Genomic DNA, 17,014 nt, shown 5'->3' with positions numbered 1-17,014 from the left:
CGTTTCGTGTTCGGTTGAAAATATCTCTTCATTATCCCCTGGCCGGCGTACGCCTTTTCCGTTCTCAATCATTTCTGGAAGGGCAAGAAAACGATGGCACAGCGATGTGTTAAATGGACAAATTTCACGAACGTGTCAGGTGACGTCTGGCTGCATCTTCGCGGACCGAGTGCACAAAACTGGATGCCAGGCTGGGTTACAGAGCAGGTTTTTGGGTGTGCATATATGCACCGTAGCGTAGCTTTTGTTGAGATCATTTATCTGAGCCTTGTGTCACCTCATTTGTCGCTGCTGGTGGTAGCGCGCTGGAATATAAATTGCCAGCGACGAACGTTGTAACAAATTTAGACAAGCGGGAAATAGAGATTCCTTACCACCGTGTCCTGGTTGAGTGAGGAGAGAAAAGCAAATTCCACCGCTGCGGTTGTAAACCATTGGAAGAAGTGTGACTGTACCCGGAATTTCAGTTCATTAGTGATAAAAATGCTTCAAATTCCTAAGAATCTTGTGCAGTACGATTTTTTTTAATTTGTATGATGAAGTATCGCAAATCCAAGAACAGAATCAATTGTGCCCTATTTTCCAGAATTTGAACTGTGGAAATCAAATTTCAAAGGCAAAATTCGTTTTTAGGGGATTTTGCTTTCATCTGAATCTTCCTTTTTGGAATAACGACCTACTAAACCCTGTAGGCCTCATTTATCATAAGGATATTATTTATAAAAATGAATTGGCAATCGAACTGATAATAGTTTACGAAAAGAATTTGATGTAGTTTGCAATACCCTACTGCTAGAATTCTTTCTGTAGTTTCCAATTTGTTTATGTGCCTTACTTTAACTTCACCATCTCAAGATGAAATATTAATAGAATGCTAGATCAATGATCTTCGTCTGGACGATTTATGGCAATTTTATTACCTCCAGTGTGTGTGTGTGGGAACCACTCAACTAATTTGATTGGTGTCTTATTCGAGGAAGCTTAAAATAGCTGCCCCAATTGAATTGGCAGTCTACCCGCCAGCATAGGTCAATTAGCCTACCCAGCTTACCTTTTTTCCACTCAATTGCTCGCTTATAGGAATATTTTTTACATCACCAATTATTTTCAATACAATTCAGCTCGAATGTCTGCAAAATACTGTTCCTAATACGTCAAGCAATAGGAACGTCTCGAGCGTCATTTGGCATCTGTTATCTGTTGCCTACTGCCTGCGAACACCTGTTGCTGTTTGCCCATATCCGCACCCACACGGCAGCTTCTGTGCATCCTGCCCTGTGTGCACTTGCTTCGACTTTTGAACGCTTCATTTGAAACCAAAATTGCTCAAGAGCCTTATTTGCCAACGGGCTTATCTGCTGTTGCTTTTGCTGCATGATGAAGCTGCTCTGCCGTGTGCCACAAAATTTGGGCCCTTGTTGCGACACTGCGTTGTGGCTTACGGGGGAGAGGTGGCCTGTTTTGCGCCCTGTCCCACCTTGGACGCCCTTGGACTGATTCGAGCCGGTGTTGTGCAAATACACACACACACACACGTGCCCTAGATCAATGGGCATCGGTGAAGCGCTATCGTGTATCGTGTGCTGGAAAATTGCGTTGCGAAACGTGTAGGTGTTTGCTTGGTCGCTTTGTGTGAGGATGCTTTCTTTCATGTTCTGGCCTCGTTCTGGCACATGACGTCAGCGGAGCCCCGAATCCCGACGTAATGGAACCATTCACCTTTCTTCCAAAATTCCTAAAACAGTGCCCACCCAACGGCAGTGCCTCCGTGCCTGGAGGGATCTTTAGCAATGAAGATGAACGATTCCTTGGGGTTGTTTGGTTGGCTGTTGATGCTGTGCTGTGGATTAGGCGCACGGCGTCGAGTTAGCGTGGGTCGAGCACCCGCAGTGGTTGCATACCCTATTCATGACCCATGTCAGGGGGTGACGACGACGACGACGACGACGACGAGGGGTACAATCTAATAATGGGCGATGGAGTTAACAAAACCAATCATCGAAACACCATGCTCGGCGAATGGGTCGAGGTGACTAAGCGTAAGCAATTACCTGGTATGATTAACGCGCTGACAGCTACTCTTGGTGAGTGTTGGGCGCGGTGGCGTAGCCAAGGGAAGAAACAAGACGGCGGATAATCGGTTCAAACGATTACCGTACGGCTGCCGAACCAAACATGCTGCGCTTCGCACATCATCACCGTTCGTTCACGACGGAGCTGCGTACGTCTGGAAAATAGCGACCCTCAAACAATCAAGAACCTGCGACTGCGAGAGCGCTACACAGGTCTGCGGCCTTCCTATTACAACGCAAAAAATGTGAAGAAAGCTCTTCAAAAAATGGACAGCAAACGTTCGCAGCAACGCTCGCGGTATGTTGCGTGTGCGGTGAACCAACCGACAAGGTAACAAATTCGATGGCCCATAAACCCACGCCGTTGCACAAACATTTGCTCTTTCGCCTTCCTGTTCCGATTACGGCTTTGCCATTGCAAAGTCGCGTGTTTGCAGTACGAGCTGCCGGCTGTCGGTTGGCCAAGAAGGGGTTTTTTCTGCTTGCTTTACTCACTCTACGCTCTTCGGGTTCGGGTAAGGTGTTAATTTGCTACAACTTACCCGTAGCTCACCTCACTTCCCATCTGCCACACTCAAACGGATGCTTTTTAAATGTTACGTGCCAAGAATCGGTCCAATGAGGGGCATAACAACAAAAAGATGAACAACAAAAAAACACCTCCGCTCAGGGTCGGATGAGTAAGCGCAGATGGTCTGCCATGCCCCAGCTCAAGAGGCAGCATCCCAGAAGTGGGTTTTTTGAAGTGTGATTTTGGATGAACTCATTGACTGTAGGAACCGGTGGGGCAAATTAGTGCAGCTGGAAAAGTGGAGGAATCAAAAGCGGAATTAAGACATCCGTCCCAGTTACGGTGGCAGCATTGCGTGTGTGCGAATTGTGCGTCGGAAGCTTTGTTTAGGATACGGTTACACTTTACATTTCTTCGCAGTTTTGTTCTCGTGGCATGATCGATAGGCGTATGGGAGGGGAGCCAATGAATGAATGAACCGAATGGGCTAATAAAAATAAGCAACTTATGAGATTTGCTTCGCTCGGACGATTTATTAGTTGGTGGCGATAGTAGAGTGTTACCGGATTGCCGGAGCTTCTTCATTGCCCTACCGTCTTGGGGGCAGTTTTCGAGAAACACCTTTTATCACGTTTCGATCGTTTGCGCTGCCAATGTGTTACTTATTAGCGAGTGGTTTATCGCAATCTCGCACTGCCAGCAATTTAGACACTTATCCGACGCGCTTTATATACCATTAGCACCGTCTTGGTTTTTCCTCGTTTTTTTTCTAACACCCAACCCTCCCCGGCTTTACCTTCGTTTCAGCGGAAGAGAAACCTGCAAATCATCGACGGGAAGTGTGATCGCGCACGGCCCAAAACGTCCGTGATTCATCGAGCAAATCGGCGACGAGGGCGACCGTTTTTCCTGTCTGTAGCAGTACTTTCAGGGAGGGCGTGGTAGTGAGGCGGAAAACCGGTACGGGGTAGATTGCCGTTGCCGTTAATAAGCCAGGCAAAGTGTGACTACCGCAAGCAGTTCGCAACCGGCGCGACCGGCGTCCCGCGGTGGGCAAGGTGTCAGTGACCCGCACCACCACCTCCACCACCATGTCCTTTCGCTGGTGGACGGACACGGTTGGGCGGTGGGCGGCTCGCAGGACCACCGCCAGCGGCACTCGACGGTCGCAGGGCAGCTGAGCGCTGTCGTGCGACAGGCGCATTGTTGCGTGCGGCAGCATGCCGCACCATCGCTCGGTGGGGACAGTGAGTGTGTGCAGTTCGGGGCCGGTGAACGACGGCGGAGCAAAACGACGCCTCGGGCGCGTAGGTCAGGGACGGCGGGCAGGCGATCGGCAGTGCCAGTGGCGACGGTCGTATGGATTGTGCTGTCGCAGCTCATTCACGTCGGCAGCGTCGCGGCATCCCAAGCGCTCGATGCTGACCCGGGCAACAGTAACGCCAGTAACGCCGGTAACGCTTACGGTAATCGGTTCGGCCGTTTGCTGCTCAACGGTACGCGCTCGGTGGGAGGAGCGGGGCCGTCGTTGCTCGGTGCCAGCACTACCATCCTCACCACCGAGCCGGCACCGTTCGATGGAGGGGTGGCGTTTGCCGCTGCTGCTGCTGCTGATGGGACCGCTTCCGCTGGCTTTAACGATTCCAGCGAAATGCCCCAAATTCCGGAGTACATCCGGGCGACGTCGATGGTGTTCTGTATCATTATCATGTGTCTCGGCGTTATCGGCAACGTTATGGTAAGTTACAAGGGTGCCAATCAGGCCAAGACAACAGGGGGAGTGTGTGTGCTCAAACTCCACTGCAGTGGTTGAAGACAGGTCATAATGCCCTTTCCGTTTCTTCTCCCCCGATTTAGGTCCCGATTGTCATACTCAAGACGAAGGATATGCGCAACTCGACCAACATCTTCCTCACCAATCTAAGCATCGCCGATCTGCTCGTTCTGCTCGTCTGCACACCGACCGTGCTGGTGGAGGTCAACTCGCCGCCCGAGGTTTGGGTGCTCGGGGAGGAAATGTGTAAGTAGCAACCGTACCATTACGACAATGATGACGAGGGGGAGGGATTTGCTTCTGTTTGTCCTTCCCCGCCGGATGTCTTGCTAAACGCACTGTGCTCCATTCCGAGCGGAAACGACGTGGCGCTTCGTTGACGAGCTTCATTTCAGCGCACTTCACTCGATTGGCTGTACGAGTATCATTTCCCGCGCGTCTAAATGCATTACTTTTTTTCGGTGTTTTCTTCTCATTTCCACAATTTGTGTGTGTGTGTTTTTAATGTCGCTGGAAGTTTTTGCTTTGCGGCTAAAAGCGAAATTTATTTAGCGATATCAAAAATACCACGCCAACTGTCCAAAGATTAGACACCGCCGTCGTCGCCGTTCAGCATGCATCACGCTGATTTCGCACGTTGCATTGTACTGTTTCGGGGATATCTGGCTTCATTTGTGAGTCAAATGTAAGCAAACTTATTAACACGAGCTAACTTTACCCATTACTGGGGCCGTTGCAACCGCATTGTCACATTGACCTTTGATGAAAACTTTCCGCCAACAGCTCACCCCAATAACGACCAATGGAAGCAACCATTAGCTTTTCCTTGCACCGAACCTGCACGGTGCAACATTCTTCCCGCATTCTTACCGATTTTGCGCGATTTCACACCTGAACCGCACTGCGCTGTCATCGGCTGCACCCGTTGCCGCGACGAGCCACACGGCAGGTGGTCTTGTGCATTTCGTTTCAGACCTGGGTTAACTGTTTTCTTTTGCTGTTATGTTGTGCCCGTCATGTTCAAAAATTGGCTGTCGCCTTAGCCACAGTACGCGGACGGTACGCGAACGGCAAGCAGCAGTCGGATTTGTGCGCTGGATAACGCTTCACTGCTCTGATTTACATGCAATGACACATTTAATGTACAAAACTCCACCACCACCGCCACCGGGACAGCGGAGTCTACCGTCCCAGCAAATTGGGCCGATTGGATTGCACCAGTTGCAGCAGGGTTTGGAGCGGCAAAAGAAAACCTCAAAATAAACCCAAACCGGGACGAGGGATAAGAGCAAATGGATAAAGAGTAATCGCACGGAAAGCAAAAAAAAAGAAAGCATGCTCCCAAACATCAGCCCACTTCGGTGGCCGGGCTGTCAAGCGGGAGCCTTTTGGCCGTTGGAATAAACTGCTGCCACAACATTATTAAACATAAGTTATGACCCATTTGTGGTGTGCAGGGCGTAGTGTGTTGCGGAGACGCTGGTGGAATTAGGAGCAAGCGCGCCTCCGCTAACGATAATGTTCTGCAGAGAATGTTCGCTTAGCGTAGGTTCTGATCGCTCCGTTTTTTCCTCCTTCTCTCGATTCAACATTTTCCGGTTATCTTTTTTTCCTCGCACATGATGGACCGGATCGTATGCACTGTTTGCATAAGTGCGCACCAAGTGAGCGGCATCTTCGCATGAGCTACGCCCAGACGCGGTGTCCGATGGGATTCGTTCGCCACACTTCATTCCCGGTTCGGAATGAGTGTGGGATGAAGTGTATCACAGTGTGGTAGGAAATGAAACACAAAACCGTGTTGGGAATGTCAGGAAGATGCAAACGTTTCAGACGCGCTCACGCTGGATAAACAGAGGGATGGAATGTGTTGATGCGTTACGCACGGGACAGGACGCTGGAATCCCACAGCAAATCTCTCGATGCCAATCAACGGCATGGCATATGGGGGGTCTTTCTGCATAACTTTACCAACCAACCGTGCCTCTTGGCGATGCTGAAGAACCAACCGGCAGCAAGTAATGCATGTTATGGGACCTTGGGGGGGGCTTGCACGATTGTTCCGGCTTGATGGTCTCTCTCGCTCGCTAATCCCAAACCTGATGAATATGTATCGAATCGTGCAGTGCTGGTGGATTTTTGGTCGACAAAATTCATTTTCAACGGCACCCGATCCCCCCCTCGGGGGGGCAACTCGTTCGAGAGCCGCACGGATAGTAGCGTTCAGGTCCAGTTTGTTTTTCCGCTTCGCCGCACCTGCCGCACCACTCATCTCCTCATCTTGTCGGCGCTTTGCTGAGGTTCATTTTACTGTGCACACCTTCATCAACAAGCAAGAAGCAAGCAAGAACATGGTTTCTTCAGCATCAAGACATCCTCTTAAAGGTGACGCTTTATCGCGGAGCGAAGAAGGCCACTCGATAGAAGCAAAAGAAAGGAGAGGCTCCCGAAAAAAAACTTTTGCAACACGAGTTTTGCTCGTTCGGCTGTGAGCGGAAGCAGCCACAAGGCAAGCGGATAGAGGAGGCCAGTGAGATAATTTAAATGCAATTTCACCACGGGGCACTTTCGTGCCGCCCGGAGGTGCTAGCCGCGCCGGAAATTACAATTAATTTTGGATATGCTCTGGTTGCGCTTTCCTTTTCCACCGCTCCGCCGGCGGACTTGGTTGGAATTGTGTGTTTGACCCTTCCTCTTCCTTCCTTTCTCTCTCTCTCTCTCTCTCTCTCTCTCTCTCTCTCTCAGCACATACGGTGGGGAGGTCGCAGTCGAAGGGCGTTTGCCGAGTTCAATGCGATCCGAGGCCCGAGGACGTTCCCTTTCAGCAAAAGCCCGGTGCGATTGGCTTTCTTTTCGATTCGTTCCATCGCACGGCGGTCAATACTCGGGGCGCCGGAATGCAGGCCCTCGGTTGCTGGCGGCTTTCCCTGTGCGATATGCCAGCCGAACGTTTGGTGGTTCTGCTGTCGAAGTAGGTGTTGCCGCTCCGGAATTTGCTACGTATTCTCTCGTACATGCAGTGCGCAGCATCGAGTGCTGATGAAGGCATCCGCAAAGGTCGGCTGAAGAAAGAGGGGGAAAAAAAAACAAAATTCCTCCCGAGCCAATAAACCGATTACCTGGTGGCACATAAATCTGCCATCGCTGAACCAGTGTAGCTCGGGTAGGTAATAGCCATTACATACACACACACACACACACACCACCACCACTGTACCGGTGTGTACTTCATGCACACTGTTGGAGAAAAGTTATGAAAATGAACAATTTGCATCTTCTTTGCACCGTCGGAGGGGTTAATCGTTGAAGCTAAATGGGGGAAGTAGAGGAACGCGCCCGCACGATGAATATCTCCCTTCCCCGGGGTGGGTAGTTATTGAACCCCCGGGCACGCCCGGGTTCGCTATTGAGTGTTGGCCCATAAAATGCAAGCCAATGTACCGTCGATGATCGGATTGCGCTCGTAAGATGCTTAATTTAATTTCCCACCATCCGCTCATTACGCTCGGCGCTTGGGTGGGAGGGTGTTGAGGGGTGGACGGTTGCTAGGACAGAATGGTGAGCTCATGAGAGTTTAGCTTTGCGTTTTACGTTCGTAACAGAGCCTTAAGACCAATCAATTACGCAGCGCAGTGAAGGAACAACACTGGAAAGCCATTGAGCAAAGTGGATCTTACGGTGGATTACAATAATACGGTACTGAGGGTATGCTAACACGATATAGCTGAAGAGAGCATCCTTTATTGTGTTGGTATTTTGTATTACAAAAGAAAGTTGAATATTTGAAGAAATGACAAAATAAAAGCAAACATAATCCGCAGCAATTTGATTTAAAATCAGCAAACAGAGACTTTCACACACGCGCGCCTTGCTCTGGTGACATACTGTCCTAGCGGTGGTTCAGCATGCAATGTGTGTGTGTGAATCATTACGCCATTGACGTGCTTGCAATCTGGTCCATTTTGCAGGAGGCAAACAATATTATAACCTCCTCCCATCCAGGCAAAGCAACGAGATTCCTTTCGTTGGTTGGCTTCTTGCATCACTACGTAAGTGGATTTTCATTCACTCCCCGGTGCTCACCATCTAGTACCGGTGGCTGAGGTTGAACTTACAAGGGCAGGACTCGGAAAAGAGCCCGCATTTCCACGGTGGCTAAATGCGATCAGAAGCTCATTGCCTGCGGGTGTGTGTGTGTGTGTGGCTGTGGTGAACGGGCTAAGCTGCCGGTGCATCGGAAGCAAGATAAAACTGCATCGATTTATGTACCCACGCGCTCCCCGGCATGGTGGCAGCTGTTGGGTTGTGTGAGTCCACCAGCTGTCTTGCTTTTCAACGAACTTTCCACCACTCACCGACCGTTGAAAGAACCACTCGAAACTGGTAGTCCCTTACGCCGCTGTGGTGGAGGATTAGATTTCCAAGTGTGTCGCCAAACCGAACAGTCGTCGTCTTTGTGAAGCAGTTCGGGCAACATTTAGGTCATCATCAAGACCGCTAACAGCAGCAGCAGCAGCAGCAGGAGCAGCCGTATGTCCGATACGCTTGCCATCTTTGCTCTTGCTATCGGTCACTTCAAGTTCCGACTCCGGAGCTGACCACACAGCATCACTTTCCGCTTCCGCGTGCCTCCACGCACAAACGTGCAAAGGATCTGGACGGGTAGCGCAGCGGTACCATTGTTGGATTTCAACCACTGGAACCGTGTCCGAAGAGCCGAACCATTTGCTGCCCCCGAGTGCCATTAAATCGACTGGCCTACTCGGACGCGGGATAATGTCGGGGCAGTGGGATGGATATTAGTTACACTATCCACCCAGCGCAGCTTGATCGAGCAGCATCCGCCTAAGATCCGCTGGCCGCGGGTCCGGTATGCCGGGAAGTGGAAAAACATTAACCACGGAACGCGCACGCGCGGGGGGTTTTATCAGGTCCGTCATAAATCATCATTACCAGCTGGTACCGAGTGCTCGGTGTGGTACTGCATTAGAAACAAGTTCTTCCCCGCTTTGGCCCGTGCACCCGCGCGTGTCTCAGTGTCGAGCGAATAAGAATAAATCAATTGAACTTTATTACCATCGTTCCCAGTTTTAATAGGGCTGGTTCGATATGAAGTACGTTCGACTAAATAGGTCACCACCGGTGGGGAGGGGAACGCTGGACGCACATGAAATCGACGTTCAATTTTGCCACTTTATGACATATATAAACTGAAAATCTTTCCCATCGGTTGGGTGTTGTTCCCATCCTTCGATCGATGCAGACAAGAAAGATAAAAGCAGGAACTACTGTCCCAGCCCGTTTGCTCCAAAATCTGGCCAACACAAAGAGATAATGTGTGAGAGAGATAGAAAGATGGACGAAAAAACAAGCAAATGCTCCAAAATGTATCGGTTTCCATTGTTGTTCTTTTGTGTGGGATGATATTTTTCTTGGCACTTCCTAAGCTGGAGTCCATTTACAGCGGAACCTTGCGCTACGGGAGAGCTTTCTTACAGCGCACACCCGTCACACTCACAATGGAGGTGAAAAGGAAGCAAGCAAAAAAGGGCAACAAAAAAGTCCAATCAGCTAGGACGTGCTTTCACCGTATAATAAAGCCCTGAGATGTTTAAGCGAAACAGATAGTGGAAAGAAACGGTGAATCGTGCTGTGCCTGTGCTCACCAAAAGCGGCTCCAATAATAATTCATTGCATTATCGGCCAGCCAGCTGAAAGTCACCTTCGGTGTCAGCAGAATGTATTACACTATGGTTCGAGCCACATTGAGCCACATCGCTTCGTTGGCTTGTCTAGTGCACATGCCCCACCAGCCCTAACCTAAGGCAGCGTTTGTCCATCTTCCAACCTTCAACTCTCGCCCATGGCTGAAGCAAAGCAGCAAACTGTGCACATGAACCTGCTGTGCAGTGTACACTAAATGATGCACGAAGTTTTGGTGACGTACAAATTCGCCTCTTTGCTGGAGTGAATGGCACAGGTAGGAATGTGCAGCAAACCCCCGGATCGGTTTTGGATATCGCTTTCTGTTCCTTATCGAACACACGGATCAAATGAAGTTCTTGCCGCAGAGCAGCCAGCACAAAGCTAACCTGCGAGCAGATAGCATTTGGCGGGATGCCCGAAAGGAAAACGATACGATACCACTGCTCGCTCACCGTCTACCGGGTGAACCTGCGTTACCCCGGGATGCTCGGGGCGTGAACAGGATGAAGCGGAATTCATTAAGCTTTGAACTTTGCTGGTGCCATTACATGTCAACCTCCCCTCCAAGGGGGGGTGTAAAGCATGATTTTCGAAGAGGATATCGAGTCGATGAGATTTGCATTCGAGCGAAACTCGGAGCTTAGGGCAAAGCAACTGCAGCAATATCGGATAGCTTGGAGCGTTGGAATGTGTCAGAGTGCAAGTTCGGTTTCGTTGACGATGCCTTCCTACCCTTTAGCTGGCACAAATAAACAAAAAAATCCCAACCACACTACCAAGTTGCAAAAGAAATATTCAAATAAAGCATGCACTTCAGCATGACGAAAGCTCCCCAGATCGATGAATAAAATGCACAACCTTTTTTTGGTTTGGGGCCACAACGCTGCCTGCGCTGCTGTCCACGGGTGGGATGAAGTAAGGCTGGGTAATGGCAACTATGGTGCAAGCCAGCAGCAAATTGCTTACCGCTCACTGTTTGCACGGAACCACTCTGCTACAGCTCGACAGCTCACCCCCCGGTAGCTGTTAGCACATTCCAGCGTGTGGGGGGTAGAGCCACGGATTCGCGAGGCCTGCCGCAAGATTTGGAGACGACGAAAATAAGGCCTCCGTGCAATAAATAGTAATTAGCGCCTCTGCAGCAAAAAAAAAAAAACGGGCAAAAAGGAGCAATTTCGCTGCCCACCAAGAGACGCACCGGGTGTGGCAGTGCATCGACCCGTCCAGTACGCGTCCCGGCAAAGCGGGCGATTTACGGTGTGTGAAACGGTTTAAAGTGGCTTCCTGACATTCGCGATGAATTAAAGCAAGGTACAAATTGCGGTGAAATTAGTTGGCCAAAGGTTTTTGGGGGTGTAGGTGTCGTGACCAAACGCGCGGCTGGCTCCGTGCTGTTGAATGAAGCCAGCCAGAAGGATATTGATGTGAAGAAATATGGTAAAACCTTACGTTGTGTTATGGTACGCTACGCCTGCACGCAAGCCCGATCGATGAAAGATGATCATCGTCATCCAACCGATTAAGCAACGACGTAAAAGATCATGTCGATGGTGTGTGCTGATCGTACGAAAATACCGAACGAGAGGGGGAATCAGCAGCAAAAAGAAGAAGCAAAGAAAAAACTCCCAACAACAACATCAACCCCCAAACCAGAGACCACTCGTAAAAGTGCAATCATAAGCAACTGGCCTGGCTACAGGCACATAAATAACGTCGCCCTCGTATGTGTGATATTTTCTTCTGGATTTCTTTCCATCACGTCCAAGCGATGGCTGGTGGAATGGTGCGCGAAGGATGGACGGTTCTGTTCGCAGGCACCGTACTGGCCACCATTTGGCAGTTAATCCACACGACCGTTCCGTATGCAGGCGCCGTAATGCGAGCGGATGTTCTCGCCGCGCGTACTTTATGTGCTGCACCGGAGCCATACTAATGAGCCTTCATTGCAAATGGGGGGAAATGAAGGAAGATCCACCGTAGCTAGGCGGTTGCGGGTGAGGGGTTAGCAAGATAAATGTCTGACTGACCCACAGCAAAACATACGATGCGCTTGGTTGCAGTCGGTGGTTTATTGTGCTGCCGCGAAGTAATTGGTTATTGCATGCAGCGTGCCGGTTTTCGGCAATGCCGTGCCCTGTACCTGTTGCTCTACAGCTTCATTTAATTTTATTGCACGCTAAACGCATAGCACATTACCCCAGTCGGATGCAATAATGAACACATTTACCGGTACGGCCTCCGTGGTTCAATTGATGTCTGCGTTTTTGTGTTATCTTCAAATGGTAAATTCATTCCGCCTCCGCTTGCCAACCAATAAAATCAAATGGACCCAAACAATCGAAACTCTCACACACATTGCGAAATGAACTTCATCGATGAGCCGCTCTACCAGGGGCGCAGTTGCACAAACGCTATCGCCTTCATCGTCGTCCGCATCAGCTCATCCAGCATTCGGAACGGGGCGCGTCTTACGCCCAAACGGCTGAACCGGCTGCTGGTGAACATTGCAGCCGAGCATTGAAATAAACCAAGTTCACGACCGTACCGCGATACTTCGGCCGGCCGCGGTGGCGGATAAGGAGAGATGAATGTTGCGTTCAGCTGCTAGCAACTGGCGGAACGGGGCGGGAGATGAAACCCCGGACTGCTTTTGGGCCGTGAGTGATCTGGATCATTTCGTCGGTGCGGAGATGGTCATTTCGGGGATGAATTGCATTACCGGTTAGCAATGACCACATTTGAAGGTGTTGGCTCGGGCTGTGCGATGTGTCGACGTAAGAATCTTTAACGAGAAAGTGTTTTTTGGAAGGAATAATCAAAAATGTTTTATACACGGGTCGGGCAAAATGTGTTTGGATGAATCAGTTTTGAGTGTGTTGTGTTTTCTTATCCATATTATTCAGTTCATTGCTTAGCAATGTTCATAGATAATGATAAGATAAGATGTAATGGCGCATTTTTAGCGCTGTATTGAGATGGTTAGAGTAAAAACCGGGTTTGGATGGTTTAAGAAAACATTAACACATGTCTGTTAGGCCAAGATTGAACATTTAAAGTATATTAAATTAATATATCTATTAATTTAGTCGTTACAAGAAATTCTAAATATCATATTAAAACACACATCTATGCACGCTAGAGTAGGTTTTAGTATTTAACTTACATCAAAACAAAATAATGAAGGTGCGTATGAACAGGAACATCTTTGTCAAGTATGAAATATTTAAATAAGTCATAAACACATCGACACAGTGCACGGCCATTATCGTACCTCATCCAAAAAATGCACGCAATGGTGCTCCCCACTTAGCCCCACAGTCAATCGACAAATCATGCAATGTTAATTAAGCAATTAAGTAAATAACCCCACGGAACGGAACGCCCCACAACACGGCCGAATGCAATCGACAAAGCGTCAGCGTCAATCCTTTTCCAGCGTGCACTCCTTAGCCACCACACCCGGCCGGCACACACAGCACGCGCACACAGTTTGTGTGTTTTTTTCTTCTGTGTGTTCGCTTTCTTCTACCACGCTTACGCCCTGTCGTGCCGAAACGCTGCAAAACCCCCCCGCGCTGGATGCGACCGCTTTTGCATAAATATTTTGATCTTCACACTGACGCGATGGCGTGGTTTGCAAACGATTGTTGCCACCAGGGCGGCACACGCTGCTCGGAGAAGGTCGCTGCTGCTCATCAAAGCAAATGGATACTGGTGCAGTGCTAGTGGATCAAGTTTCTGTTCCATCCCGGCAATCCGGTTCGTTTGAAGCCGCCATATGCATCGTCGGTTGTCAGACCTGCTTGCAAAACTTCAATCGAGCAAGATGACTTACAGCCCCACCGTGACGGGTACGGGGCTGCTGTGTAACCGAGTGGCCAACTGTGCTGTGGGAGGAAGGCGCTGTGTGTGTGTGTACTGAAAATGTCTGTGTCTTTTGGTGTTGTTTCCTTTCGGCGCATGATTTTACACTGGTAGCGTGCCAACGGAAGCGAATGGAACGAAACATTTTGGAAGCGGTTGAAGTGACACGAAGGTTGACGTTGGTTAAACGGGCTCGTTTCCACCGACTCCAAGCATAAACATTCGGATTCACTAATCAAAGCACAAAGGCAAACGGTAGAGTGTAACCGCTGTATCACCTCACTCTCTGTACTATCGACACGTCAAAATGTCTATTTTGCTGGTAGCGAACCAATCGTCTAACCGTATCGTATGCAACAACACCTGAGACAACACCCGCTCCGTGCACCAACCTGTGCACACCGGTGACTATTTTACTATTTTTATCGTTTTTCGAAGCACAACAATGAGAAAACAATAAATAACTCGTAACGCATCGCCGGGTTTGCAGGTTTTCCCAGGTTCGCCGAGGAACCAGTTTGCCGGCGAGGTGGCCTGTAACATTAGCGCTAGGGCGCTGCTTTTGTCTCGAGAAAAGGGGCAACCGCGAAAAATAAACATAAACATAACGGTGTCATTGGGGTGTGTAAATTGATAAAATTTTATCATCCTACACGACCCTTCGCACGGGGGGGGGGAGATGCAAAGGAAGGGGAGGGCTTTTAAATTACAATACGGCGTATCGTACTCCGGCAGGGCGTGCGACTGGCATGAAGATGATTATTAGCGCGACGCGTAATTTATCGTTGTTCAATATGCGGTACGACGGCGAGCGAAGAAACGCCAGCAGTGTCTGGCTCGGTTTGGAAGCCAGCTATCTGTGGGTGTCTTACTTGCCGCGTCACGCCAAAAACGGGTTCACCTTTACATTCCGGTGTGCCGGTGTGCACCTCAACACAAATCATATTGATAAACGGGGGGGTCCGGGAAACTGATTGCACGCGTCAGCCAGAACGTGTTTGCTGCTTCTGTTACACCTAGCGACGAACTGTCCTGACGGTCAACCAGTGCTTCACTTTGCCATGCTTTTTCCCTTTACAGTGTGGTGTGATGGGCGATGTGGTGCTGTTGGCAACAGACGGTGGTTGATGGTAATTACTGACGAATCTAATTAAAACCCAGTGAACCGAAACAGAACCGATGAGCATGCGGTTCGTCTTCTGGGAAATAGGCAAAAGCAATTTAAGCCTGTGCCACTGTAAACTGTTGTCCATCGAAACCGGGGAAAATTTAAGCTTGAGGATAGAGTGTTTTTTTACATCTCATAACTTGGGTTAAAGGGGGTTTCGATCATGTTCAGCTCCTACCACAGATTTGTAAATAATATACTATTTTGTATGATTTTCAATGGAACGACAAAGCACAAAATGGGAATAGGAAAACTTTTTAAACAAGTACAAAACATACCACGGCTGTACTGTTACATATGTTCAATGACAAGCAATGTTTTTGATTGATATGTGTACCTTCTTGATGAGTTGGTATTTCCAAGCCTTTTTCCAAGAAGAAGCATGAACAATTAATTCATAGTGATGCGTGGCAAGCTTAACAAAGTTGAATATCTTTTTCTCTAACACAGTTTTTAGTTGTCTAAGGTTACGATATTCATTGTTTTTATTAAATTGATGTACCTTCTTTATTACACACGTTTTATGGTCTTATACATATGATTCTAATAATAATATTAAAATATTGAAAAAAAATTGAAAAAAAATTGAAAAAAACATAAATAATAAATATTAAAAATAATTAAATAAATAATTTCCCTCTCCTACATCCGTTCATCATACTTCATCAGCTCGGTTCAGCGAAACGCAGTGACAACTCATTCAACAGTGAAACCAACACATCGGCAACAAGTGCTGCCGATGAATGTAGCTGAGGATAATTCCCACACTTTGAGCGCACCCAAATTCACTGCAAATGAATCGAAGATGGGCCCGACGGCCTCGGTTGGCAATTCGGTTTTGCAGCGGGGGAAAAGAGTGAACGCGCGTTCTTAAAACTTACACCCATCCCTCTACCCTTCCAGTGGCCAGTGGATGGGTTGGTTTCATGCTTCATTCCATTCATGCATGCGTTCGCGCCAGCTCACGGGCCACTCGGGCCACCGAGTCCGTGTGCGGTGGTAAATGAACGTGCATTGATGAAAAAGTAACAGGAGCACAGCCACTGTCTAATTCACAGTTCTCGCTTCGCACACTTCATTTCGGGTGACAACAATGGCCCACACGCGTACGTGAACACGGGTTGCAATGAAATTTATTTTATGAATGAATATCTAAAACCATCCCGCCAAAAGCCAGAAAAATCATTCGCCGCCAGTTCACTTTGGCGTGATGGTGCGTGATGCATGAACGGACCCGTTTGCGCGTGTATTAATGACCGTTTGACCGTGGTTAGGCCAAGGGTGAATAATAGTATCAGCAATAATGAATAATTGCAGGCACAAATAACTAGTGGCTGTTTAAAATATGATTGTTTGTGCATTAAATAAAGCGGAAGCTTAGCAAAAAACCCTTGCGGTGTCAATCCTTCCGCTCTAGTAAGCATTCTGTTCTTGGAAAAAAAACCAAAGGAAGCACATACTTACACACATACCGCACGCTCGTGCGTTTACCATCGTGCTCCGTCCGGAACAGGGCCAGACTTTAAATGAGTTTGCAGAGGCACACGCAAAGCCTTGGTAAACCACTAAAGCATGTTGCCCTCCGTTGCGGGTGACATCATGCCGAATGTATCGCGCCGGAAAGATAAACAGCCTCCAGCACCGAAAAATCAATGCTTTTCCGATCAAACAAGCTAACGTGATGTTTAACTTTTCCGTCCCACAGTCCACCCGTACGCTCGATGCTTCTCTGCTGCTTCTCTGCAGAAATTTCGATTCCTGCCCTGCCGGATGTTGGGACGAGCGCATTCGTTCGCAGTGTAAACGCTTATGTTTACACTGTTTCCCACAGTTTGCTTCATGCCCTGTGGTAGTAGCTCAATTAGCCGAGTCGCTTATGTTCCGTCCGTGTCCAAAAACCTTGCCATCGTTTGCTCTGT

General features: G+C 48.7%; 1 protein-coding gene across 2 annotated transcripts in view; it reads left to right on the top strand.

Moving 5' to 3' along the window:
* The first annotated feature begins 3,580 nt into the window (after window positions 1-3,580).
* LOC121603494 (growth hormone secretagogue receptor type 1-like) overlaps window positions 3,581-17,014 on the top strand; it is a 33,831-nt gene continuing 20,397 nt past the window's right edge. For both annotated transcript variants that reach the window (XM_041932287.1, XM_041932288.1), the window contains exons 1-2: window positions 3,581-4,321; window positions 4,441-4,603. In XM_041932287.1, coding sequence (XP_041788221.1) covers window positions 4,235-4,321; window positions 4,441-4,603 — 250 coding nt within the window. In that variant the 5' untranslated portion in view covers window positions 3,581-4,234. The remainder of the gene's footprint in view (window positions 4,322-4,440; window positions 4,604-17,014) is intronic.

The sequence above is a fragment of the Anopheles merus genome, chromosome 2R (assembly GCF_017562075.2).
Source record: "Anopheles merus strain MAF chromosome 2R, AmerM5.1, whole genome shotgun sequence".
NCBI lineage: Eukaryota > Metazoa > Arthropoda > Insecta > Diptera > Culicidae > Anopheles > Anopheles merus.
Note: the sequence above shows the minus strand (reverse complement) of the source record. Positions and strands in the feature narration are given on the sequence as shown.